The sequence below is a fragment of the Phocoena sinus genome, chromosome 2, assembly GCF_008692025.1.
Source record: "Phocoena sinus isolate mPhoSin1 chromosome 2, mPhoSin1.pri, whole genome shotgun sequence".
NCBI lineage: Eukaryota > Metazoa > Chordata > Mammalia > Artiodactyla > Phocoenidae > Phocoena > Phocoena sinus.
In genome coordinates this window covers 92,272,690-92,300,231 of record NC_045764.1, presented here as the reverse complement: position 1 = coordinate 92,300,231, position 27,542 = coordinate 92,272,690, and the positions used below count along the sequence as shown (strand labels likewise).

General features: G+C 42.0%; 1 protein-coding gene across 1 annotated transcript in view; it reads right to left on the bottom strand.

Annotated features, from left to right (window-relative positions):
- EHD4 (EH domain containing 4) overlaps positions 1–27,542 on the bottom strand; it is an 89,024-nt gene that overhangs the window by 47,614 nt on the left and 13,868 nt on the right. Inside the window, exons 2-3 of the mRNA XM_032618095.1 lie at positions 9,150–9,326; positions 710–807 (exon numbers count right to left, since the gene is read on the bottom strand). Of these exons, the coding sequence (XP_032473986.1) occupies positions 710–807; positions 9,150–9,326 (275 nt within the window). The remainder of the gene's footprint in view (positions 1–709; positions 808–9,149; positions 9,327–27,542) is intronic.

Sequence of the window (27,542 nt, the reverse complement as noted above, 5' to 3'; positions counted from 1 at the left end):
TCTGGAGAGCCTTTCCCAACACCCCAAGGCCAGATATCCTCCTTACACTCTGATAGACAGTCCCCATCGCAGAGTGAGTATCCCAGCTCTTGTTCTCTATTTATTTCTGTGATAACGAAACTAATGTCTGTTTTCCTCGTTAGAACACAAGCTCCTCCAGGGCAGAAACTGCACCTGCTCTTTCTGCATCCCCAGTGTGCGGTACAGCATCTGGCACGAAGCAGATAGCAATAAAGGCTCACTCAATAGAAGGCTGCTGCAGAGGTGACTGGGGTGGAATACACGGCACTGGGGGAGGGAGGAAGAGCAGCTGGGAGGGCTCTCTCCTTTGCTGTCACCAGCTGGCCTTCTTTATTTTTTGTCATGTGTCCAAGTGAGTGGTCAGCAAGTGGTCCCCTCTTAAAGTCTGAAGATTTATGTGAGGTGGGTACTAGTATTACATGACAGTGTTTAAAGGAATTAAGAGGTTATGGCTAAGGCTCCAGAAAGTTTCTCAGTTGAAAGAGCAGAACTTCTGACCATATGACTTCCTGGTTATTTCCTGGGACCTCTTTAGCTCTGGACCCCGGGGCTGCCCAGGGATGCTGGGGGTGCCCTGGAGGATGGATAGAATATAACAGGGGCAGAAATCCTCTGCCAACATCAGAGAAAGACTCAGCCAGCCCCGGGTGAGGGGTGGGGAGCCCGGAAGGGCAGGGTGGGCACTGACCTCGGCTGATGCGCTGCTTCTCCCCAGACAGGATGCCGGGGCTGTCGATGATGCTGATGCTTTTCAGGACCTGATTGGGCAGCTGGGAGCACATGAATCTGGAAGAAAGGGATCAAAGGTGGGATCAGAACCTGCATGTTGCAGAGTGCTCTAACCTCGGAGCTCCTTGGCCTCTCCTGGCTACTGACATCTTCTGAAAAGCGGGGGCTTGGAGGAGATTGATGGCACCTCCACTGGAGACTAGATGCTGGTTCACAGGGCAGCTATTGGAGGGTGGCCGGGCACTGGATGCTCCCTACCACCAGATCCCTTACTGTTAATTTTATTTTAGCTAACGTTTATTGAACACAGGTATTTTACAAACATCATCTCATTTGTTCCTCATATTAATCTCACGAGGAAGGCAACACTGTTTACCTCCGGGAGGTTACGTAACTTGCTCAGGGTCACTCAGAGCTAAGCTTTAAACCCAGGTCGGTGTGACTCCAAAGGCCACCAGCCCCACCCGCCCCTCCTCTATCCTGCTCCTTAGACAAACGTCCCAGACTTTTCCTCCCCGGGAATCCCATGCTTCCTTCAGGGTCACTGCCCCACTGGGCTGGGGTATCCCAAGCTCTGTCCAGCCCCTGTCACTCCCTAACGTGACAGCAGAGGTACTAGGGCCTGTTTTCACTGTCCGATGCCCCAGGGACATGCTATGGCTCCAGGCTCAGGGTGGGGCAGGCACCTGTGGGCAACACCCCAAATCCTCCAAGTGCTTCGGTGCCCTAAGAGTGGACAAAGGGGTAGGGGTAGGCAGGGTCCTGGCCAAGCATCTCCCAGCCTCCTTCCTTGTCCATCACCTTCCCGATACCACCTCCTCCTTCTCATCCCCATCCCTCTGCTGTGGTTCCTGTCGGCTGCCCTGGCGTTGGCCTTGGAAGCAGAGTGAAGTGGCAGGAAAATTGTGGCCTGTGCGTCAGCAGACCTGGGTTCAGGTTCAGCTCATCCTTTGCCAGTAACTTGCCTGGGACCCTGGGCAAGGGCTTCCCCATTCTGGGCCTCAGTTTTCTCATGTGTCAATGGAGACACTTGGACCAGGGGTTGGCGAGGTTCTTTTAGCTTTAACACGGTGTAACTCTAGAGGACCAGAGGGAAATGCTTTGTTACTTCCACCCCAGGCAACCTAGGGGGATCCCTGTTAGGCACTGTGTATGTTTTAAGGCAGAAACTAGAGTGTCTCTCCTTCTCCTATATTGTAAATGGCTAACTTTGGTATCTGTGTGGGCAAAAGGCTTGAAAATCCTTGGGGAAAGCTCAGTTCTTCCATTCAGTGGAAAAGGTGGGATTACTCAGAAAGTAAATATGCTGAGAATGCAGGAGAGGGAGGCCTGCCTGGCCCTCACAGCACATGTGGACAGCACAGCCCCCGGGCAGGCGTGGGCAGCCCTGAGAGAGACATGCAATTACTGACATTGCAAATGAACTTTCACTGAAGGTGCTTGGGACAAGTTTCTCAGATATTGTTTCCCACATTTTCAAGTCATCCCAGGAAGATGTAGGAATGATAACTATGATCATTTTGCAGCTGGAAAAGTTGAAGCACAGAGCAGTTACGACATGTGAGGCCATGCTGCTAATGCGTGGCTGGCTGGAGACTGCAGCCTGGTATTTCTGATGTCAGGTGAGTAGAACTCAACCCGTAAAGTTAAAAACCTCATAACATTAAAAATAAGGGGTCAAGTTAATTTATAAGAAGTCCCTCATTTCTGATTTTCTCCTGCCCCTCCACCTTTATAAACCCCACTGTCCAACACTCAGACAGCAGATCTGTGAGAATAAAGTGCACCGGGATCACTACACATTCTCTGTAAGTTCACAGAGCAAAAAACGCCATATTCAAGTCTCTAGATTGGGGTAGGAACAGAGTTCTGAGCACATCTGTGGTGGACTGCATTTCTTGTGGTAATTAGGTCTCTTATCATAGTCCCATCCTTTTTATCAGATGGCTCAAGACATCTGGCAATGCTGAGAAAACTGCACATATGTGAAACTTTTTCACATAAAGTATTCCTGTGAGAGGCAGACCTTTTTCCGGAACCACAAGCTCACACTTGATACCAATTTTTCCAAAACACAAAACCCTTGGATTCTAATGTGAAGTTAACAGAGGGATTCAAAATTTAGAAACCATCCACTCCCTCCATACAAAGAGACAAGGTTTCAACAACTCCCATGCCTCCTGACGTGACAGCAGAGACAAAATGTGTAAGCCACAAAACAAGATGGTCTGATGTGGTGATATCACCACGCAACATACAGGGAGCAGGCCCAGGGCCAGGAGGGATGACTGCAGACAAAAGGGGGGAGGGGAAGGGGAGGGGAAGGGGGAGGGGAAGGGGAGGGGAAGGGGGAGGGGGGAGAAAAGAAGAGGGAGGGGAAGGAGGATGGGCGGAGTGGGGGAGGGGAGGGGAGGGAGGAGAGGGGAAGGTGAGGAGGAGGGGAGGGGAGGGAGGGGAGGGGAGGAGGAGGGGAGGAGAGGGGGAGGGGGAGGAGGGGGAGGGGAGGGGAGGGGGAGGGGAGGGGGAGGAGGAGGGGAGGAGGAGGGGGAGGAGAGAGGAGGGGGAGAAGGAGGAGGAGGAGGAGGGGAGGAGAGGGGGAGGAGGAGGGGGCTCTCCAGGGGCACCCCGAGAGAGGGTGACAGGGGTTGTGTGTACAGAGCTGGACTTTGCACAGCCTGCCCAGCATGTGTGTGGGGGAGGTGGGGAGGTAGGCAAAGGAGCACAGGGCACAGTCAGCTTTCAGACCCCTGTGTGGGGGCATGGCCCACACTCTAGGGGTTAGAACCACACATACGTTTTCTTAAATGGTTGTACTATAATCAGAAAAAACCCTAATGCAATGCTGTTATAGCAATCTTATCTTCCTTTGATGTTCCATAAAAGGAAGGTGAAAAGTGGATTCTTTATTGGATATAACACAGTCAGCCTTGGGGCAGGCCTTTCCCAGTGATATGTCTGCTGCAATGTTTCCAAGCACAGATTTGCTGTCCCAAGATGGATTTCCTACTTCTTTCAGAGGGACTAACAAGCACAAAGTGTACCCGTGCCTTGCCTTCTACATTTCACGTGAAATACGCACACGTGCCAGTTAAGCCCAGGAGCCTCACGTAAGCTTTATGAAATATGTCCCTCACCCAGGGCTGGCTTGATATATTTTATTTTTGATAAAAGGAGAGGAGGAGGGGATCGAACCCTACATTGGACCTGAATTCCCCGTCACCCCACAACCAAGGAAGGCTTAGGGGTAGCAGAGAGGGGGTGAGAAAACGAATGGTCTGGGCTATAAGGTCTCAGGCAGGTGGCTGGAAGTCCTGCGGCACAGTAAGACAAGGAGGTAAGGGGATTTCAGTTCCTAAAATCACCTTCAAACACTAACATTCCAATTCAATGATCAACATTTTAAAAGAGCCAGGCAGTAGCTTAATAGTGATGTGATTTCCAGTGCAGTGATACCCAGTAGTTGCAGCAATGATCAAATGACACAAGCATCCACTGACCACTTACTGTGTGCCAGGCACTGTCCTAAGCACTTTCCATTAACGCACTCAATCACGGCCACAACCTTCAGCAGTGGGGCTGTGTGCCTCCATTCTACAAAGGATGAGACTGGGGTGGAGGGGAGCAAATCTGGCCACCCCGAAAATGTGTCTCATTGGCATGAGGATTAATTTAGGCTATTTTTAAGGCCCAGAAAGACTCAGGAAGAATCTTTGACCTCCCCTCTCACTGCCTAAGGAATGTAGACAGAGGACCTGTTCCAGGAAGGGAGCTGTCACCAGAGATAAACACAGTATGAACTAGCTGAGTATATGGGGGGAACCTCGCAAAGTCCATTTGTTAAAACTCCTCTCTGTGTCCCATTGTCTCTGCATGGCCCAGCAAACATTTGTTTACCAAACATTATTTTCCAGCTCCATGTCAACTGCCTTCTTCCCCTTACAGGTTCCAAACCACTACCCCCAACATCCTCTTTTGTCTTTAACTGAAGATGGTATTTAAGGTGAGGGCTTCAGCCATCTGGGGGAGTTAGTTACTCGGTTTTCCTGGATCTCTCCCATGTATACACGTAATTAAATTTTTGTTTGATTTTCTTCTGGTAATCTGTCTCATGTCAACTTAACTCTTGGACCAGCCAGAAGAACCCAGAAGGGTGGAGGAAAATCTCTTCCTCCCCAACAAGGGCACAGAAGGGTCACATGCCATAACTTGCCAAGTCACATAGCTGGTAGGTGAGGGAGCTGGGATGCGAACCTGGCAGTTCTGACCCCAGTCCGGCTCTTAACTGTTAGGCTGCTACTGCCATTTCATGCATTTGAATCACCGCTGTTTATCTTTATCAACAGAAGGCAACATCCTAAAATAAAGGAGTGACATGCCATAGCCCTGGAATTCCCCACCAAAGAGGCCCCTTTGTGTGACCTGCTCTCAATCCATTGGTGGAGGGTGGAGCAGTGACTGGGAAGCAGAAGATCTGGTTCTTGGCCATCTTCCTTCTCACTCCCCTCTTGGCCTTGGTCAAGTCTCCGAGCAATTCTACCAGCCTGAGGACTCCCAGGTTGTCTTTAGGTTCAAATAAACCTAAGCTTACAATGGAAGAGAGTATGGAGCTGTTTTTGCCCCAGTTCACTTTACTGATAAGAGTAAGATCAGAGAGATTACACAACTCCCTAAACTGGCAGAGTGAATAGCACCCAATATGCAAAAAGACTTTGACAACTAACCTGTAATAACCAATTATTATTACATGGTCCTACCACAAAGACCTGATCGAAACTTCTACTGCCTACGAGGAATTTCATTTCACATCCAGACAATGAAAAGCCCATGGTTACCCCTTAGACTGAGTCTTAAGGAACTACCACTTTTACAAGCAAAAAGATGGTTGAATATTGGCAATTCCATGCAGTTTGACCTAAACACAGACTTTTCTCAATCAAACCTCCCTCTCCCAACCACCATAGGGGAAAAAGCTGGTTTTCTGGGATGACAGGACCAGGGCTGTGCAGGCAGCTGCCAACAAAGAACAATGGCTTGATGATCCAGGAGCCACCACAAATCCTGAGGTTAAAGATTAACGGAAAGGGCTTCAGGGAGTTTATTACGGATAAGCACACCACAAACCCCAAAACAAAACACCCTCCACCCCTAACCAGTTAATCTCTCATGTTTAAAAAAAAAAATTAGTTTTGCTAGTGAATCAAGAGTGATTCTTGGCAAGAGCCTATTTTCCTTAATTTCTGCGGCTAAATTATCTGGTGGAGCCAGCATGTGTGTCGACCGATGCTGTTTACTTGTATTAAATCAGTTCTTTAAAAAATCCCAATGGTACTAAGTGACTATGTAATATTCACAGTCCAAAAAAAGTCTATTGAATGAAGCCTCATTCAGTTACAAACATAGAGGTAACGGTAAGTCCAAAAATACATATATATATTCTATTATTGCTAAATCATTATGCAAATTTAAGACAGTGGAGTTTTTTGGTCTTGGTTTTATTATTGGTTTGTTTTTTATCACACCATCACCACCATCAGGCCTGGCTAAAATGACAGGAGCATTGGAAGTACTGTTTAGATTCCTTCAGCTCAAAAGGAAGTTTCAAAATTTCAAGCCCTAGGGCCAGCAATTAAAGTTATTTTTCAAAGAGAAACAGAGAAGTAAATGAGATTAATAATTTCTTCCGTGGAAGTCTACAATTTAATCCTAAATTGTAGATCCTAAACTGAAAATGATGTCTGTAGCTATCTGGATTAAATAAAAAAAAAGATTACCATTTTCAGAAAAGTAGATTGAGGGAAAAATTTAACATGCGATCCAAATGCAGGCTGCAGGGGGAAGTGTCAGAGGCCAACTCCTGACATTTCTTGAACTGACCAAAACACGCTGCTGTCCCCCAGGGCTTGTGCCCTCAGTGTGCTGCTGGGTTGTCCCTCCCCTGGGTTGTTCCACCCCTGAGGTGGAACTGCCTTCTGACAAGAGACTTCGGAACCTCAATAACCACATTCCCACAGAGCAACTCCGAGACAGGCTTGCCTGTGGAATTCCTCTAGAAAGTAGAGCAGCACGGTGGAGTCTCAGAATGTCGCATTATTTTCCATAGAACTCTTTGTTCCACACTCAAGTCCTTTTCTTTTTCTATTGTTCAGGTGTGGAATTTCTAGCATTCAAAGCTGTCTTTTTGGGAATTTGTCTTCGTTCCTCAGAAGTGCACTGTAAACCTCCCGTTACCTTCTTAGAAACCAGCCTTAGAGATCGAGGCTTAAGCTCCACTGGTTTGTTTAATGCTTCGAGGCTGGTACCATCTTGCGAAGTACTAAACTCTTTTAAAGACTCCCCAGTGGGGGGTAGATGCCCAAGCCCACAGCCTGTAATGGGAGGGCCAGAATAATGAGACCTGTCCCGTACGGGTAGTGGGGACAGGTGGTTGCTCAGTATGGTGGGGGGTGGAAGTTCTCCACAGCAGACAACCAGTTCTCCTCCCTACTAAGTATTGTATTTTGACCTAATTGCCAGAAAGTATGCTATGTAGAAAGAAGTTTGCCTGCCTTTAGAGCTAAGCCTGCTGCTGTTCCCACAGGGATGCTATAATTACATACACACATTTGGGCACCCCACGCTAACTGACCCTCTTCCTTGTGCTAGTGCCGAGTGAAACGGCAGCACTGCTGTGTAGATACAACTTAAGCAGGCTGTTTACTCTTAAGTATGCTATCAGTTTCCAGGTGGTACATCCCTGACGCGAGCTTCAGGTATACATGGCCACCAGGTGGCTAGAAGGATAGGAACTCTTCTTTGCTGGTGCTTCATGAGGTGCAGGGCAATAGGTAAAAGGGAAGAGGGAGCCTGAATTCTAGACCTGTCTCTGCATCTTCTTGGGCAAGTCATTTTACTTCTTTGCTCTCAGTTTTCTCATCTGTAAAATGGCCCTAGTGTCATCTGTCTTATTAGCCCTGAAAAGAGGGTGTATGTGAAATTATTAATCTATAATTTAGGACATAATCATTATCATCTTCATCATCATTGTTGGCGGGCTAGATTGAGGACAGCCTTAAATGTTAGATAGAGGGCAGTAGGCAGTGATTCTCAGTCCAAACGTCCTCCCATTGGGCAGCTCAGTACAGCAGTCACTAGCAGGACTCTAGCCAGATGGCCTGGGTTCCAATCCCAGCACTGCCAGTTATCAGCCGAGTGGTCCTGTGGAACTTAAATGAACCTCTCTCTGCATCAATTCCTCCTCTCTACGTTCGGGATAATAGTAGCACCTATGTCACAGGGTTTTTGTGAGAATTTAGAGCTAATTTACAAGTAAAGTTTAGACACATAGTAAATGCCATATAAATATTTGCTATTACTTTTCTATGTATTCTGAATTCAATTAACACGATTATATAAAGCATGGGTTATTTTCAGTAGGTTTTAAATTCTGAGATAAAGAACTTTGCCATTCAAAATCTTTCCTGAGGGACTTCCCTGGCAGTCCAGCGGTTAAGACTTTGCCTTCCAATGCAGGGGATGCGGGTTCAATCCCTGGTCTGGGAGTTAAGATCCTACAAGCCTCGTGACCAAAAAACTAAAACATAATACAGAAGCAGTATTGTAAAAAATTCAATAAAGACTTAAAAAATGGTCCACATCAAAAAAAAAAAAACCCAAAATACAAAAAACAAAAGTCTTTCCTGAATGCTTCTTTTCCACTCTCATCTGCTGTATGCTTGGGATTTAAGAAAAAATAAATTTGTTAGGGAAGTAAATCATCTGCCAAAATAAAAGAAGCCAATAGCCACTCTCTCTAGTGTTTCCCTTGTGAATACAGACTTTATAACATGGGAATTTGAAAAAGGTGGCAGCTTATTTCTTTGCTCTAATGAATGAGGAAGCAGCTCAAAGCATGGGACTGAGAAGCAAAAGGGACAGCCAAGGAGGTGGGATGACCAGCCCTGGAAAACCAAGACTAAGTCTGGGTGTCAGGAGAACTTCAGTGGTCCTCTGGGCTCAGCTCTCTGTGCAGGAGGCCCCAGCACACGATGCCTGAGATGCGGTCATCCAGCTACTGTGTAACATTGCCAGCCACAGGGAGCTCACTACCTCACAAGGCAACTTGATCTATTTCTGTGAGGCTCAAATTATTAGAAGTTTGTTCCTTATACTGTGTGGCCTCATAATGTCCAAACCTGGGCCTTAGCTTTGCCCTCTGAAGTCACCCAGAGTAAGTATAAATGATCACTTCCTAAGAGAATTTTTCTAGTATTTGAATATGATAGTAAATTTTCTCATAACTTCTCTCTTTCAGAACACACATGCTCTGTTCTTCTGGTTTTGGACCTTTACGTGTAATGGGCAAGAATTCCAAGAACAGGTTTAAACAACCTGACCAAAGATGGCAGTTTGCTGGTCCTTACCGATTGAGGAAAGCATTTCCAAAGCGACTAAGCTTTCGAAATGGCTTCTTGGGGTCCACGACTAAAGCGTTCCCTGGGGTGCTGCCCTCAGTCTCCCCATACATCACGGCGATGAAGGAGTCGGTGGTGGGCTCTGGACCAATCCTCATGCCTGGGAAATCTTGCTCCAGTAAGTATCTGGGAGAGGGGGAAAAGAAAAGAAACTTAGCATGTGGTCACAAAGCAAGAGGACAGAAAGCTTCCTGGGGCTACCAATTTGTAACATAATCATTTGAAAACCTAGAATATAACCCCCAAGAAAAAGAGAATGATTGGCATTGTACTCTTTTGCTAATAATGAATTTTCAAAGCTTAGAATCTACAGACCTATTTTTTCCCCCAGTGTAAGGAGCCTAGTGAAAGAGGCAGACATCTTGCAGACCTGCTGGGCCTTCTCAAAGTGGCCCTTAGCTCAGCACAGCCATCCCCGGTCACGGTTCCATTGGCACAATAGATACTACCTCAGAGAGGAGTACTCAGCCAGCTCCTATGCATCCTGGAAGACCCTGCTCAGGCCCACCTCCTTTAGGGAAGCGTCCCCGTCCCTCTAGCATGTTGGGGACACCTGCTCTGTGGGCCCCAGGCACCCTGAGCCTGTGGCCATCGTGGTGCTCACTGTGGGTGCTGCACTTCTCTGTTTGTGGGCCTTGAAGACAGGCCCATATCTATGGCCAGATGTATATTCCCAGGACCCAGCACTATGCCTGCCCACAAAGGGCACCCAGTGTAGTGAATGAAATGATGAACCATCTCCTTCCTGATCACTGGCAGTCAGTGTGGCCCCAAAAGCCTCCCTGGGGCATTTTACAGCTCCCTTGGGATCCTGGAAGTCATGACCATGGAAGATGATTGCCAAAGAATTGAGCAGCAATGCAGACTGCTAAGGGTAGGGCTCGGATTAGATATTACCAGGGTCATCCCTAGCTTTCTGTGCAAATTGGAAAAAGATGCCCCTTCCTCTAGGCAGACCCAGCCCTGTGCCAGGGCTCACAGCTTAGCGAGCAGGACTCTCGCTGGATTTTACCCCCATATGCCCCGTTGCCCAGGTGCCCTCGTGCAGTTTGTTTAACCTGCACACAGTGGCCCTAGCAGATGTCACTGAGCATGTTCATCCAGGGGGCTGAGGAGACCAACTGATGCGCTACAGGGCATAGGACTGGCTCAGTGGCATGGCTGGCGTGGGGCAAGGGAGCCAGAGGTAGAGCTATGGGGAAAGTCTGCTCTCTGTGGGAAATGGCTGTGTCCTAACATAGCTCCCCCCTACCTCCACCAGCACATCATTTAGCTGAAGCCAGTCAGAGCCCCTCCCTTCCTCCCCACCAAGATTTCCTTTCCAGGATGTAGGGACACACTTAGGTATATGTATGCCTATATGGATGGAATGGGATGGGGGATGCAAAGACAACTCCCTCCTTCCTTTGCAACCAAGGGGAACATAAGGAGGGAGTATTTTGGAATACTTTTCACTAATCACCAAGCAACAGGTGGAAACGCCAACACCTTCAGAGAACACTTGGCAGGGACAGTGAACGGCAACTGGGGGAGGGGGCGGTGGAAGAAAATGCCTGTTTGAGGTGACAGAGCTTTGTCCCTGCCCTGCCAGGGAGATGATCCTTCGCCCTGGGAGGAGGCTCAGGGCAGAAACATGCACAACTTTCTCCAACTCCCCATTCCTGCAGCTTACAGTCTGTTTGGTCCTGAACCATTTCTTTTGTTTCTAAAATGTCTTGACTGATCAAATTGAAGCCCAGAACCTATGATTTTATTTCCAGGGTTAGAGGGAAAGAATGAACTACCAACCATCCAACACCATTTTGCCATTTTTCTAAGAATAAGTTAAGCCACCCTTTAGACTCATTTTTTCTCTGTAGATAAAACTGAAATTGTTTAGCACTCTTAGCAGGCTGTACTCTAAACGTTTGATCTTTTTATTTTTTAAATCTAAAGTTTCTACATTTCTATGAACTTGTAGAGCACCAGAATAGACACAGCATTTAAATATGTCCCTTAAATTTAGAGTAAATGTGAAAAAAATCAGATAACAGCACCCAGCATTCACCAAGTACAGTCGACCCTTAAACAACATGGGTTTGAACTGCACAGGTCCACTTACATGTGGATTTATTTTGGTAGTAAATACTACAGTACTACATGGTCCACAGGTGGTTGAATCTGTGGATGTGTAAGTACTGAGGATACAGAGGAAACGTGGGTATGGAGGGCTAACCATATGCTATATGTGGATTTTTGACTCCTCAGAGGGTTGGCACTCCTAACCTGTGTTGTTCAAAAGTCAACTGTTCTCATTATTTACCTGGTGTAGTACAATACTCTGGTGTAGTATACACTATCTACCTGGTGTATACTAACATTACCCCCATTTTACAGGTGGGAAAACCGAGGCACCAGAGAGGCTAAGCAACGTGCCCAAGGTCACACAGTAAGTGTTTCAGTGGAGATGGAATGCAGGCAGTCAGACAGGTCTTGTGCTGTCTCCAGATATATTTAAACCTGGGCTTCAGTTGGCAGTTTGTTCAGAGATGAGGCGCCCAAGGGGAGTTTCAGGGTGCCTCCATAAGGCACTATGGCCCAATTATTTCCTCCAAAGTGAGGGAAAAGAGCTCTCCAAACTGTCCTCCTGCATGGTCCCTGGGCTGCCCTAACAACAAGGGGCCAGCTCTCCCCATTCTCCCTGGAGAAAAGCTGGGGAGAGAAGATGCTATTTTTCAAAACATATTGAAACTTAATTTTTTAAAAATCTCAAAACTTTTTCAGGCACCTAGTAAATATTCTTAGGAGCAGAAAGGTTCATGTTTATAATCTCTTACGAAATTCCACACAAATCTTAGAAATACTGATAAAAGCTACAGTGATAGCATCACACATTTTGTGAAACTCCAGCACTTACAGAGCGTATGCAGAATGTGTGGATTTCACATACACATATGAATTTAGAAATTTAAGTTTTACAGCCACTCTGAGATCTTAAGTCTGAAACCATTCAACAGCAAAGCTAGAAGTCAAGTCCAGATCACTCCCATCCCATGTGCAGTTAGATTTCCACACCCCATCGCCTGGATGAGGCAGTGCCAGGAGGCCTGTGGGAGACACCGAGGAAGGGGGACAACTGGGGAGATGTCAGCAGCCAATGTCACCAGGCTTCCTGCAGCGCACGGCTCACAAAAAGGTTAGGTCCAAGTGTTGGTTTGAAACCTGACAGGCGCTTTCCCATAGAGTCAACGTTAACAGCAGTGGCTGGCTTGCCAAGATAGCCAAAAAAGGGGCTTGTTGCTGGTCAAACTCATGAGTGGCCATGCAGGACTGGGAGCCTGGAGCTTCTTCCTCCTGGCCGGAGGCTTTTATACCAGGCTCAGCCCCATAGCCTTGGGGTCCCACATAGCGCCCAGCTTCTGGGACCCCGAGTAGGACCTGTCAGATACATGAGTTAATACATGACACTCTCAGCTGATTGCCCAGAAGAGTCTTTACATTGGGGGATTGAGGGACTTGCCTGGCGGACCAGTGGTTAGGACTTAGCGCTTTCACTGCCAGGGCCCAGGTTCAGCCTCTGTTCGGGGAACTAAGATCCCACAAGCTGCATGGAGTAGCCAAAAAGACACCCTCCCCAAACGGAAAACAAATGCATTGCTACGCTGGGGGATTGTGAAACTCAGATATACTTCAGTCACACCCCCGGGCAGGCAGGCATGTGTCACATGCGGTGAGGGAACTAAGAACAGCCAGGACACAGAGTATCTGATGTGAACAAAGTGAGAATGAAGAGATGAGGTTCAAACCCAGCAACCTTGAAAGGAAGAGTCTGAGTGGATCCTGAGGTGGGATGCACCGAAACGGGTTACCCACCCAGCCACATGCACGACACTGATCAACTGTGATACTACTTTTTTTTTTTTGGACACCTCAGAGGCTTTCCCAAAGCTACAAGTTCCAGAGACTTTGTGGTGTTATCTGCAGTAACAGGAATTCAAAGGAACAAGAAAAGACTCCCCTACAGTTCAGAGCCGGCGAGCCCACTGCACCAGCATCCCGTGGGTTTTGTCCCCGGGTCCACCTCACTCTCCTTTTCCTGTGTTCTCAGAGAGGGCTGCTAACTCCAGTGGTGACTGCTCCCAAGAGTCTCCAGCCAAGTCATCAATGAAAAAAGGGGCAGACATTTGGACTCTAAGCAGCTGGACAGAGTGGGTGGTGGGACCTGACACTGCTTTGTCCCTGTTTGCTGAGGGCCACGGTTCGGTTGCATCCAAGTGGCTCCTGTGCTCAGCCCAGGTCAAGGAGCTGCTTTCATGCAAGGCTATATGTAGAAAGCGTCTTTCTTCTTCCACTGCTTAGGTTAGAAAATTTCTTTTTGACTTCATAGAAAAAATTGTCATTTGTGATGGGACCTAATGAAACTTAAAAGCTTTTGCACAGCTAAGGAAACCATAAACAAGACGAAAAGACAACCCTCAGAACGGGAGAAAGTATTTGCAAACGAAGCAACTGACAAAGGATTAATCTCCAAAATATACAAGCAGCTCATGCAGCTCAATATCAAAAAAACAAACAACCCAATCCAAAAATAGGCAGAAGACCTAGACACTTCTCCAAAGATACACAGATTGTCCATAAACACATGAAAGGATGCTCAACATCACTAATCATTAGAGAAATGCAAATCAAAACCACAATGAGGTATCACCTACACCAGTCAGAATGGCCATCATCAAAAAATCTACAAACAATAAATGCTGGAGAGGGTGTGGAGAAAAGGGAGCCCTCTTGCACTGTTGCTGGGAATGTAAATTGATACAGCCACTATGGAGAACAGTATGGAGGCTCCTTAAAAAACTAAAAATAGAACTACCATATGACACAGCAATCCCACTACTGGGCATATATCCTGAGAAAACCATAATTCAGAAAGAGACATATACCAGAGTATTCACTGCAGCTCTATTTACAATAGCCAGGACATGGAAGCAGCCTGAGTGTCCATCAACAGATGAATGGATAAAAAAGATGTGGCATATACATACAATGGAATATTACCCAGCCATAAAAAGAAATGAAATTGAGTTATTTGTAGTGAGGTGGTTGGACCTAGAATCTGTCATACAGAGTGAAGTAAGTCAGACAGAGAAAAACAAATGCCATATGCTAACACACATATATGGAATCTAAAAAAAAAAAAAAAAGGTTCTGAAGAACCTAGGGGCAGGACAGGCATAAAGATGTAGATGTAGAGAATGGACTTGAGGACATGGGGAGGGGGAAGGGTAAGCTGGGACGAAGCGAGAGAGTGGCATGGACATATATACACTACCAAATGTAAAATAGATAGCTAGTGGGAAGCAGCCGCATAGCACAGGGAGATCAGCTCGGTGCTCTGTGACCACCTAGAGGGGTGGGATAGGGAGGGTTGGAGGGAGGGAGACACAAGAGGGAAGAGATATGGGGATATATGTATATGTATAGCTGATTCACTTTGTTATACAGCAGAAACTAACACACCATTGTAAAGCAATTATACTCCAATAAAGATGCTAAAAAGAAAATTGTCATTTGTGACAGGGGAAGAACAAATATCTTCAAGACCACGAAAAGTCCCTCAACATACCCAAACACCATCCTCTCAAAGACGAGCTTAAGCATAACTAAAAAACAAGTAAACAAACAAACTAGAAGAGGCACATTACTCAATGATAGACATCCAAAATTCCAGCTGCAAACCTCGTCTCCCCTGGGTATTCACCCATGCATTCTGTCTGGGTTTTGTCTGTCACATTTGTGCTTGAAATAATGGAAAAGGCATTAATTATTTTAGTAATATACCTAACGTTTGAGAACTTGTTATGTACTAAAGTCTTTATATGAATAAACTTATTTAATCCTAAGTTCCTTATGGGGTAGGTACTATTTTTACCCCCCATTTTACAGATGAGAAAACAAAGGTTCGAATAGATTAAATCGTTTATTAGAACCTAGGATTTCTATTAGTCCTGTGAGAGCACTACCTACCCTAAATCAGAGCTTAAGAGGCTATCAACCTCCAACAGGCCTGTTTACAGGAACGGGTTTTGTGAATCATAACAAATATACAAATCTAAGACTTTTTAGTTGGTATTCAATCATTAAGTAAGCACTCTAAAAAGCAATATGGCACATCTATCTGGGGTGTTTTATGAGCATTATTTTTTAAATTCTCAAGCCAGAAATGAGAAAGAGAAATGGCTTGTGTAATGCTAAATGAGATTTTAAAATATTTGTGCATACAATGGCATCTGTGCAGAGAGTGTAGAGGTTTAATTCATTGCTGTGGTTTGGGACATTTTTTAAAAGAGCATTTAACTCTAACGGTCATTTTGTTCCTTTGAGCATTACTAGGGTTTTAAACCACAGAGCTAGGGTTTTAAACCACAGAGTTGTGAAAAAAATATCTGAAGTATACAACTTTTGAGTTCAGCAAGAGAAACAGTTTTATTTCCTGATTTTTAAATCCAGGGCTATGAATTTAAATACATTTCAATTTATAATGTGTTGGAAGGTTTTACATAATGTATTTTTGATTGATAATACCTGACCCACCATTTCACTAGGAAAGGGACTGGAAAGCAAGTGTTAGTCTTTCAACTCCGATTTGTCCTAAATCTGGAAATGATGTTTTTTAAGCAGTTTCTTTTGTTTATCCTCATGTTTAATACCAAGAAATGGAAATGTCAGAAGAATCAAACATTTATTATCACAAGTCTTATAAAAATGGTCCAGAATATATAATTATTTCCTAGCAATGAGTACCACCACCACCACCGCCACCGCTTGTAGACACCACCAAACAACAGATTATGATGAATACTAATAATAATGATAATAATCTTACAAACAACAGTTTATAAGGCATTTCACACATAGGCTTTATCCTTTCACCCTCCCTGTTGCTGGAGCAGGTATTTTTATCCCTAGCTTATAGAAGAGAAAACTGCGCTTATGACAAGTTAAGCAGCTTGCACAGGACCACATTAATACAGGACAATGACTAATTTGAACATTTTGATATGCTTCCATCCAGTCATTTTCTGCAGGTATAAGTTTTTCTTTATAAAATTGGGATCAAAGCATTTAAACAACTTTGCATCTAGACTTTTCACCATTAGTTTCTCCTCACACCACTAAAAATTATTTGAAAACACAAGTTTTAATGGCTGCATACTATTCTGAGGTGAGTTTGCATCAGTTTAGCCTGCCATTTCCTTTCTGTTGGCATTGAAATAGCTTCCCGTTTCTTGCTATTAAAAATAATGCTGATAGGGCTTCCCTGGTGGCACAGTGGTTGAGAGCCTGCCTGCCGATGCAGGGGACACGGGTTCGTGCCCTGGTCCGGGAAGATCCCACATGCCGCGGAGTGGCTGGGCCCGTGAGCCATGGCCGCTGAGCCTGCGCGTCCGGAGCCTGTGCTCCGCAACGGGAGAGGCCACAACAGTGAGAGGCCCGCGTACCGCAAAAAAAAAAAAAAAAAAAAAAAATGCTGATAGAAAACAAACTTATGGTTACCAAAGGGGAAAGGGCAGGGGGAGGGTAAATTGGGAGCCTGGGATTAACAGATACACACTACTATATATAAAATAGATAAGGACCTACAGTACAGCACAGGGAACTACAGTCGATATCTTGTACTAACCCATAATGGAAAAGAATCTGGAAAAGAATTTATATATATATATATATATATATATATATATATATATCTGAATCACTTTGCTGTACACTAGAAACTAACACAACATTCTACATCAATTATACTTCAAATAAATAAATAATGCTGAGATAAATATCTCTGAGGAAGCATCTACTTTAAAAAGTTTTTAGCTTATTTATTTTTATTGAATTATAGTTGATTTACAACATTATATTAGTTTCAGGTGTGCAGCACAGTGATCTAGTATTTTTACATATTATATTCCATTAAAAGTTATTACAAGATTACTTTAAATATTTAATCTTCTTTGAGTTATTGAAAAACTAAGTCAGGCCAAGCTTCACTTCCATTTTAAAACTCTATGTCTTCCTTAAATGTGAAACCTAACTTCTCTTTTCATTTTTGTTTTCCCTTAGTTAAATCATTGACATATTATCACCAGGACTGTTTGTTCAGATGACATCATCCTTGTAACTGCTCTACGTACTAAGGGAGTGGACCAAGAAAAACTGGAATTGCCTGTTGGACCAAGTATTTGGAACTTGCTAGGTAAAGCCTTTCATACCTCTATTTTTCCAGCTATGAGTGGAATTTAAACTACTTCAGGCTGGGATATGCTGAAGGCACAGTGCTGTCTAACCTATGTCATCATCTGGAGCTGCTCCTCTCCACCTTCCCTGCTGCTCTGGAAGGAGGGTGGAAGAAAGGGAAAGGAAGGAGAGGAGAACAAAGGGAGAGGAAGTTTACAGGAATCAAAAGCAGCATACTTCTGTGGGCAGGCCCCGCACCTGCAAACCTGCTATCAAGGGGAAATGGCCAGCACATGCTGAGGAAAGAGACAGCAAGCATCCAAACCAAAAACAGCCCTCGCGCAAAAATATATTAACCCCCCCACAAGCTATTCAGGGATGCTTCCTCATATAAATAGCCTTCCAAGACTACGGTAAACAATTGTTTCTCCTAAACTCACAGAGTAAGAGAAATAAAAGCAAAATGAAGAAGCAGAGGAACCACACCCAGTTAAAAGACCAAGAGATGGGCTTCCCTGGTGGCGCAGTGGTTGAGGGTCCGCCTGCCGATGCAGGGGACACGGGTTCGTGCCCTGGTCCGGGAAGATCCCACATGCCGTGGAGCGGCTGGGCCCGTGAGCCATGGCCGCTGAGCCTGCGCGTCCAGAGCCTGTGCCCCGCAACGGGAGAGGCCACAACAGTGAGAGGCCCGCGTACCGAAAAAAAACAAAAACAAAAACAAAAGACCAAGAGAAGTCCCCTGAAGGAACAAACAATGAAACGGACCTTTTCAGTCTAATAGACACGGAGTTCAAAAAGGAAGCAATGAAAATACTGAAGGAATTAAGAAAGGCTATCGACAAAAATGCAGATTACTGTAAAAAGGAACTAGAAACTAAAAGGAGGAGCCAAGAAAAATTAGAAAATTAATTTGCTGTGATGAAAGCTGAGCTAAAGGCATTGAATAGCAGAATGAATAATGCAGAAGAAAGGACAAGTGATCTGGAAGATAGAATAATGGAAACTACCCAATCAAAACAGCAGACAAAAAGCAGAATTAAAAAAAAAAATGAAAGCAATACAAGAGACCTATGGGCTAATATAAAGTGGGTCAGTCTATGCATAATAGAGATTCCAGAAGGAGAAGAAAGAGAAAAGGGGATTGAAAATGTATTTGAAGAAATTATGGCTGAAAATTTCCCAAATCTAAAGGAAACAGATATCCAGATACAGGAAGCACAGAGGGTCCCAAACAAGATGAACCCAAACAGACCTACACTAAGACATATTATAATAAAAATGGCAAAAATTAAAGATAAAGAGAGGATTCTAATGGCAGCAAGAGAAAAACAAAGAGTTAATTACAAGGGAACACCCATATGGCTATCAGCTGATTTCTCTACAGAAACACTGCAGGCCAGAAGGGAGTGGCAAAATATATTCAAAGTCTTGAAAGGGAAAAACATGTGACCTAGAATACTCTACCCAGCAAGATTATCATTTAAAATAGGAGGAGAAATAAAGAATTTCTCAGGCAAGCAAAAACTAAAAGAATACAGCAATACTAAACCTATCCTAAAAGAAATATTGAAAGGTCTTCTCTAAATAGAAAAGGAACAGAAAGATATAGGAAGGAGGAAATCACAACTGGAAAGTAAATCACTTAAATTAGCCAGTATATAGATCAAAAAAAAACCTATTTGTGAAAGCGATGATAAACACAAAGAACAGCAAAAGGATAAACATGAAGATGTAAAAAAGGACATCAAAATCATAAAATGTGGGGAAGGAGAGTAAGAAAATGCAGATTTTTTTTTTTTAAGCATATGTTTGAGCCCATATGACTACCAGTCTAAAGCAAGCAGATATAGGAAGGGGTTAACATACTTGAAAAACAGGGCAACTACAAATTAAAAACACACAATAGATTCACAAAAACCAAAAAGAAGAGAACACAACCATAAAATAAAAGGAAATAAACCACAAAAAGAAAAACAAAAAGAAAGGAACAAAGAAGAAACAATCAACTGGAAAACAAGGTTTCAAATGGCAATAAGTATGTGTGCATCAATAATTACCTTAAATGTCAATGGACTGAATGCTCCAATCAAAAGACATAAAATGGCAGACTGGATTAAAAATACAAGAGGCTACAATATGCTGCCTATAAGAGACCCACCCTAGGGCAAAAGGCACACATAGACTGAAAGTGAGGGGATTCAATGGACTGAATGCTCCAATCAAAAGACATAAAATGGCAGACTGGATTAAAAATACAAGAGGCTACAATATGCTGCCTATAAGAGACCCACCCTAGGGCAAAAGGCACACATAGACTGAAAGTGAGGGGATGGAAAAAGATATTTCATGCAAATAGAAATGACAAGAAAACGGGAGTTGCAATACTCATATCAGAAAACAAAGACTTTAAAACAAAGGCTATAAAGAAAGATAAAGAAGGGCACTATGTATTGATAAAAAGATCAATACAAGAGGATTTTATACTCATCAACATATATGCACGTAATATAGGAGCACCCAAATACATAAAACAAATACTAACAGACATAAATTGATGGGAATACAGTAATAGTAGGAAACTTTAACACCTCACTCACATCAATGGACAGATCGTCTAGAAGAAAATCAATAAGGCAACAGAGATCCTAAATGATACAATAGAACAGTTAGACTTAATTGATATTTACAGCACATTACGTCCCAAAAAAACAGAATACACATTCTTTTCAAGTGCACATGGAACATTCTCTAGGACTGACCACATACTAAGGCACAAAACTAACCTCAATGAATTTAAGAGTACAGAAGTTATTTCATGCATCTTCTCTGACCACAATGACCTGAAACTAGGAATCAACCATGGGAAAAGAAATGAGAAAAAAAAATGACTACATGGAGACTGAACAACATGTTACTAAAAAAAAATGGGTCAATGAAGAAATCAAAAAGGAAATTAAAAAAATACCTGAGACAAATGACAATGAAAACACAGCCATACAAAATCTATGGGATACTGCAAAAGCAGTTCTTAGAGGGAAGTTCATAGTGACACAGGCCTGCCTCACAAAAAGAAAAAAATCTCAAATAAACAACCTAAACTACCACCTAAAAGGATTAGAAAAAGAAGAACAAACAAAACCTAAAGTCAGCAGAAGGAAGGAAATAATAAAAATCACGGAAGAAATAAATAAAGTTGAGATTTAAAAAACAACAGAAAAAGCCAATAAACCAAGAGCTGGTTCTTTGAAAGGGTAAACGAAATTGCTAAACCTCTGGCCAGGCTCACCAAGAAAAGAGAGAGAACCCAAATAAACAAAATAAGAAATGAAAAAGGAGAAATCTTAACTGATACCAGAGAAATACGAAACACCATAAGAGAATACCATGCACAATTATATGCCAACAATTTGACAGCCTAGAAGAAATGGACAACTTTCTAGAAATATACAGCCCATCAAAAGGGAATCAAGAAGAAATAAATGATTTGAATGGACTGATCACTAAAAGTAAAATCGAATCTGTAATTAAAAAAAAAGCTCCCTACAAACAAAAGTCCAAGACCAGGGACTTCCCTGGTGGTGCAGAGGTTAATGATCCGCCTGCCAATACGTCGGACATGGGTTCAAGCCCTGGTCCAGGAAGATCCCACATGCCGCAGAGCAACTAAGCCTGTGTGCCACAACTACTGGGCCTGTGCTCTAGAGCCCACGTGCCACAACTACTGAAGCCCATGTGCCTAGAGCCTATGCTCCACAACAAGAGAAGCCACCACAATAAGAAGCCCGCACACTGCAATGAAGAGTAGCCCCCACTCACCACAACTAGAGAAATCCTGTGTGTAGCAACGAAGACCCAACACAGCCAAAAATAAATAAATAAATTTATATTAAAAAAAAAAAAGTCCAAGACCAGATGGCTTCATGAGCAAATTCTACCAAACACACAAAGAACTTATATTGATTATTTTCAAACTCTTCCAAAAGACTGAAGATGAGGGAACACTCTCAAAGACATTCTATGAAGCCACCATCACCATGATACCAAAACCAGACAAAGATAACACCAAAAAAGAAAATTACATGCCATTATCTTTGATGAATATAGATGCAAAAATTCTCAACAAAATATTAGCAAAACAAATCCAACAACACATAAAAAAGGTCATACACCACAACCAAGGTGGGATTCATCCCAAGTTCACAAGGATGGCTCAACATACACAAATCAATCAATGTGATACACCACATAAATAAAAGTCAAAAACCACATGATCATCTCAATAGATGCAGAAAAAGCATTTGAAAAAACTCAACATCGATTCATGATAAAAACTCTCACCAAAGTGGGTAAAGAGGGAACACATCTCACATAATAAAAGCCATTTATGACAAACCCACAGCCAATATAATACTCAATGGTGAAAAGCCGAAAGTCTTCCCGCTAAAATCTGAAACAAGACAAGGATGCCCACCCTCACCACTTCTATTTGACATAGTATTGGGAGTCCTAGCCACAACAGTTAGACAAGAAAAAGAAATAAAAGGTATCCGAATTGGAAGGGAAGAGGTGAAATTGTCACTATATGCAGATGACATGATACTGTATATAGAAAACCCTAAGGACTCCACCCAAAAACTACTAGATCTAATAAATGAATTTAGCCAAGTAGCAGGATATACAAGATTAACATTCAGAAATTGATTGCATTTCTTTACACTAACAATGAAATATCAGAAAGGGAATGTAAAAAAAAATACCTTTTAAAATCACACACACACACACACACACACATACACAAAATACCTAGGAATAAACCTGACCAAGGAGGTGAAAGACTTATACACTGAGAACTATAAAACATTAATAAACGAAATTAGAGGATTCAAAGAAATGGAAAGATATACCATGCTCTTGGACTGGAAGAATTAATATTGTTAAAATGGCTATGCTACCCAAAGGAATCTACAGATTTAATGCAATCCTTATCAAATTATCCATGACATTTTTCACAAAACTAGAATAATCAAAAAATTTATATGGAACCATATAAACCATATTGCCAAAGCAATCCTGACGGGGGGGGGAGAAAACAAAGCAGGAGGCATAACTCTCCCAGACTTTAGACAATACTACAAAGCTACAATAAACAAAACAGTGCGGTATTGGTACAAAAATAGACATACAGATCAATGGAACAGAATAGAGAGCCCAGAAATAAACCCACACACCTATAGTCAATTAATCTTCGAAAAAGGAGGCAAGAATATAAAACAGGAAAAAGTCTCTTCAGCAAATGTTGCTGGGAAAGTTGGACAGCTGCTTGTAAATTTGACGAAGTTAGAACACAACCTCACAGCATGCACAAAAACAAACTCAAAATGGCTTATAGACTTAAACATAAGACATGACAGCATAAAACTCCTAGAAGAGAGCATAGGCAAAACATTTTCTGACATAAATTGTACCAATGTTTTCTTAGATCAGTCTCCCAAGGCAATAGAAATAAAAACAAAAATAAACAAATGGGACCTAATCAAATTTACAAGCTTTTGCACAACAAAGGAATCATTAAAATAAAAATGAAAGCAAAAGGACAACCTAGGAAATTGTAGAAAACATTTGCAAATGATGTGACAGACAAGGGCTTAATCTCCAAAATACACAAACAGCTCATACAACTCAACAACAAAAAAAACCCAACCCAACTGAAAGATAGGCAGAAGACCTTAACAGACATTTCTCCAAAGAAAACATACAGATGGCCAATAGGCACGTGAAAAGATGCTCAATATCACTAATTATTAGAGAAATGCAAATTAAAACTATGATGAGGTATCACCTCACACCAGTCAGAATGGCCATCATCAAAAAGCCTACAAATAACAAACGCTGGAGAGGGTATGGAGAAAAGGTATACCTCCTATACTGTTGGTGGGAACGTAAGTTGGTACAGCCACTATGGAAAACAGTATGGCAGTTACTCAAAAAACTAAAAGTAGAATTACCATATGACTAGCAATCCTACTCCTGGGCATATTCCTGGACAAAATCATAATTCAAAAAGATACATGCACCCCTATGTTAATAGCACCACTATTCACAATAGCCAAAACATGGAAACAACCTAAATGTCCATTGACAGATGAATGGATAAAGAAGATATGGTACATATATATAATGGAATACTACTAAGCCATAAAAAGAATGAAATAATGCCATTTGCAGCAACATGGATGCAACTAGACATTATTATACTAAGTGAAGTATGTCAGAAAGAGAAAGACAAATACCATATGATATCACTTATATGTGGAATCTAAAATATGGCACAAATGAACTTATCTACAAAACAGAAATAGACCTACAGACAGAGATCAGACTTGCGGTTGCCAAGGGGGCGGTCGGGTTGGGGGAAAGAGATGGACTGGGAGTTTGGGATTGGTAGATGCAAACTATTACATTTAGAATGGATAAACACCAAGGTCCTACTGTATAGCACAGGGAACTATAACCAATCTCCTGGGATAAACCAAAATGGAAAGGAATATATAGGATTATTCCATAAACAAGGTTAAAAAATAAAAAAACAAAAAAAGAATACTTTCAAAACAGATTTTACTTCCAAGTGGATTAAAGAGTTAAATATTTTTAAAAATCTATTTAAAAAAAGAAAATACAGGTGAATATTTTCTAAATCTTAGGATAAACAAGGATTTTCTAGGCATAAGAGAGATAAAAGACATCTTCTATGGAGGAAAAAAATGCTAGATTTGACCACAAATGTTACATATTTCTGCACGTCAAAAATTATCATAAAAATTAAAAAGGCAAACCTCAAACTGGAAAAAAACTTATAATAACTATGACAAAGGACTGACAACCATTATTGAGTAAAATATTTAAATATCTGCAAGATAAAGACTAATACTCCAAATGAAAATTGGTCCAAGCTCATATACAATTCACAAAAAAATATACATGTTGGCTATATATTTTATGAGTTCAGCTTCACTAGATAAAAAAAAAAAAAACTTTTTCCTATCATATTTATTTGTTTTTAATAGTAATACTTAGATTTATCAATGGTTTAATGAAATAATAATCCTTATATTAGACTCCCTAATGGGAGTCTAATTTGAAATAACTTTTCTAAATAGGAATATATATACACACATGTGCACTCCTTTGTGTGTGTGTGTGTGTATATATATATTTAATATATACAGCACACACACACACACACACACACACACACACACACACACACACACAAAGTACATTTGTCAAGAGTATATATAGGGACTTCCCTTGTGGTGCAGTGGTTAAGAAACTGCCTGCCAATGCAGGGGTCACGGATTCAAGCCCTGGTCTGGGAAGATCCCACATGCTGCAGAGCACCTAAGCCCGTGTGCCACAACAACTGAGCCTGCACTCTAGAGCCTGCAAGCCACAACTACTCAGCTTGTGCACAACTACTGAAGCCTGCGTGCCTAGAGCCCATGCTCCACAACAGAAGCCACCACAATGAGAAGCCCTTGCACTGCAACGAAAAGGAGGCCCTGCTCGCTGCAACTAGAGAAAGCCTGTGTGCTGCAACCAAGACCCAATGCAGCCAAAAATAAATAAATTAATTTAATTAATTAATATAAAAATGAGTATATATAAACTTGAAAAATATTCATAACTTCTGATGCAGTAATTCATGCTCAGACGGCTATTCTAAGAAAAAAGCTAGATATACTAAGATTTATAGCCAAGAGTATTCATTGCAATATTAGGCATAACAGCATAAAATTAAAAACAATGTTCCTATAGAAATCAGTTGTATTTCTTTACAATAGTAATGAAATATCAGAAAGGGAATGTAAAAAAAAAAAAAAAAAAAAACCTTTCAAAATCGTGCCCCCCAAAATAAAATACTTAGGAATAAACTGGACCAAGGAGGTGAAAGACATCTGCTGAGAACTATAAAACATTAATAAAGGAAACTGAAGATGATTCAAAGAAATGGAAAGATATACAATGCTCTTGGATTGTAAGAACAAATATTGTTAAAATGGACATACTACCCATGCAGATTTAATGTGATCCCTATCAAATTACCCATGACATTTTTCACAGAACTAGAACAAATCCTAAAATTTATATGGAACCATAAAATCAAAGCAATCTTGAATTGCCAAAAGCAATCTTGAAGAAAAAGAACAAAGCAGCAGTCATAACCCTCCTAGACTTCAGACAATACTACAAAGCTACAGTAATCAAAACAGCATGGTATTAGAACAAAAACAGACTTAGGGGTCAATGGAACAGAATAGAGAGCCCAGAAATAAACCCAAACACCTACAGTCAATTAATCTTTGACAAAGGAGGCAAGAATATAAAACAGGAAAAAGACAGTCTCTTCAGCAAGTGCTGTTGGTAAAGTTGGACAGCCACATGTAAATCTGATGAAGTTAGAACACACCCTCTCACCAAATACAAAAATAAACTCAAAATGACTTAAAGACTTAAACATAAGACATGACACCACAAAACTCCTAGAAGAGAGCATAGGCAACAATTCTCTGACATAAATTGTACCAGTGTTTTCTTGTGTCAGTCTCCCAAGGCCATAGAAATAAAAACAAAAATAAACAAATGGGACCTAATCAAATTTATAAGCTTTTGCACAACAAAGGTAACCATAAAAAAAACAAAAAGACAACCTACGGAATGGGAGAAAATATTTCCAAGTGATGCAACCGACAAAGGCTTAATTTCCAAAATATACAAACAGCTCATACAACTCAACAACAAAAAACAAACAACCCAATTGAAAAATGGGCAGAACACCTAAATAGACATTTCTCCAAAGAAGAAATACAAATGGCCAGTAGGCACACGAAAAGATTCTCAACATCACTAATTATTAGAGAAATGCAAGTCAAAACTACATGAGGTACCACCTCACACCGGTCAGAACGGCCATCATTAAAAACTCTACAAATAATAAATGATGGACAGGATGCTGAGAAAAGGGAACACTTCTGCACTGTTCGTGGGAATGTAAGTTGGTACAGCCACTGTGGAAAACAGTATGCTGGTTCCTCATAAAACTAAAAGTAGAATTACCATATGATCCAGCAATCCCTCTCCTGGGCATATTCCCAGACAAGACTTTAATCCAAAAAGATACACACACCCCCATGTTCACAGCACCACTATTCACAATAGCCAAGACACGAAACAACCTAAATGTCCATCGACAGATGAATGGATAAAGAAGATGTGGTACATATATACAATGGAATACTACTCAGCCAAAATGAAATAATGCAATTTCCAGCAACATGGATGCAGCTAGAGATTATCATACTAAGTGAAGTCAGAGAAAGGCAGATACCGTATGATATCACTTATATGTGGAATCTAAAATATGACACAAATGAACCCATCTTTGAAACAGAAAGAGACTCACAGACATAGAGAACAGACTTGTGGCTGCCAAGGGGGAGGGGGTTGGGGAAGGGATGGAGTGGGAGGTTGGGGTTAGCAGATATAAGGTATTATATGTGGAATGGATAAACAACAAGGTCCTACTGTACAGCACAGAGAACTATATTCCGTATCCTACAATAAACTATAATGGAAAAGAATATAAAAAAGAATGTATATATATGTATAACTGAATCACTTTGCTGTACAGCAGAAATTAACACACTGTAACTGAAATGAAAACTACACTAGAAGGAATCAATAGCAGAATAACTGAGGCAGAAGAACAGATAAGTGACCTGGAAGACACAATGGTGGAACTCACTGCTGCGGAAGAGAATAAAGAACAAAGAATGAAAAGAAATGAAGACAGCCTAAGAGACCTCTGGGACAACATTAAATGCAACAACATTTGCATAATAGGGGTCCCAGAAGGAGAAGACAGAGAGAAAGAACCTGAGAAAATATTTGAAGAGATTATAGTCAAAAACTTCCATAACATGGGAAAGGAAATAGCCACAAGTCCAGGAAGCACACCGAGTCCCATACAGGATAAACCCAAGGAGAAACACACCAAGACACATAGTAATCAAATTGGCAAAAATTAAAGACAAAGAAAAATTACTGAAAGCAGCAAGGGAAAAACGACAAATA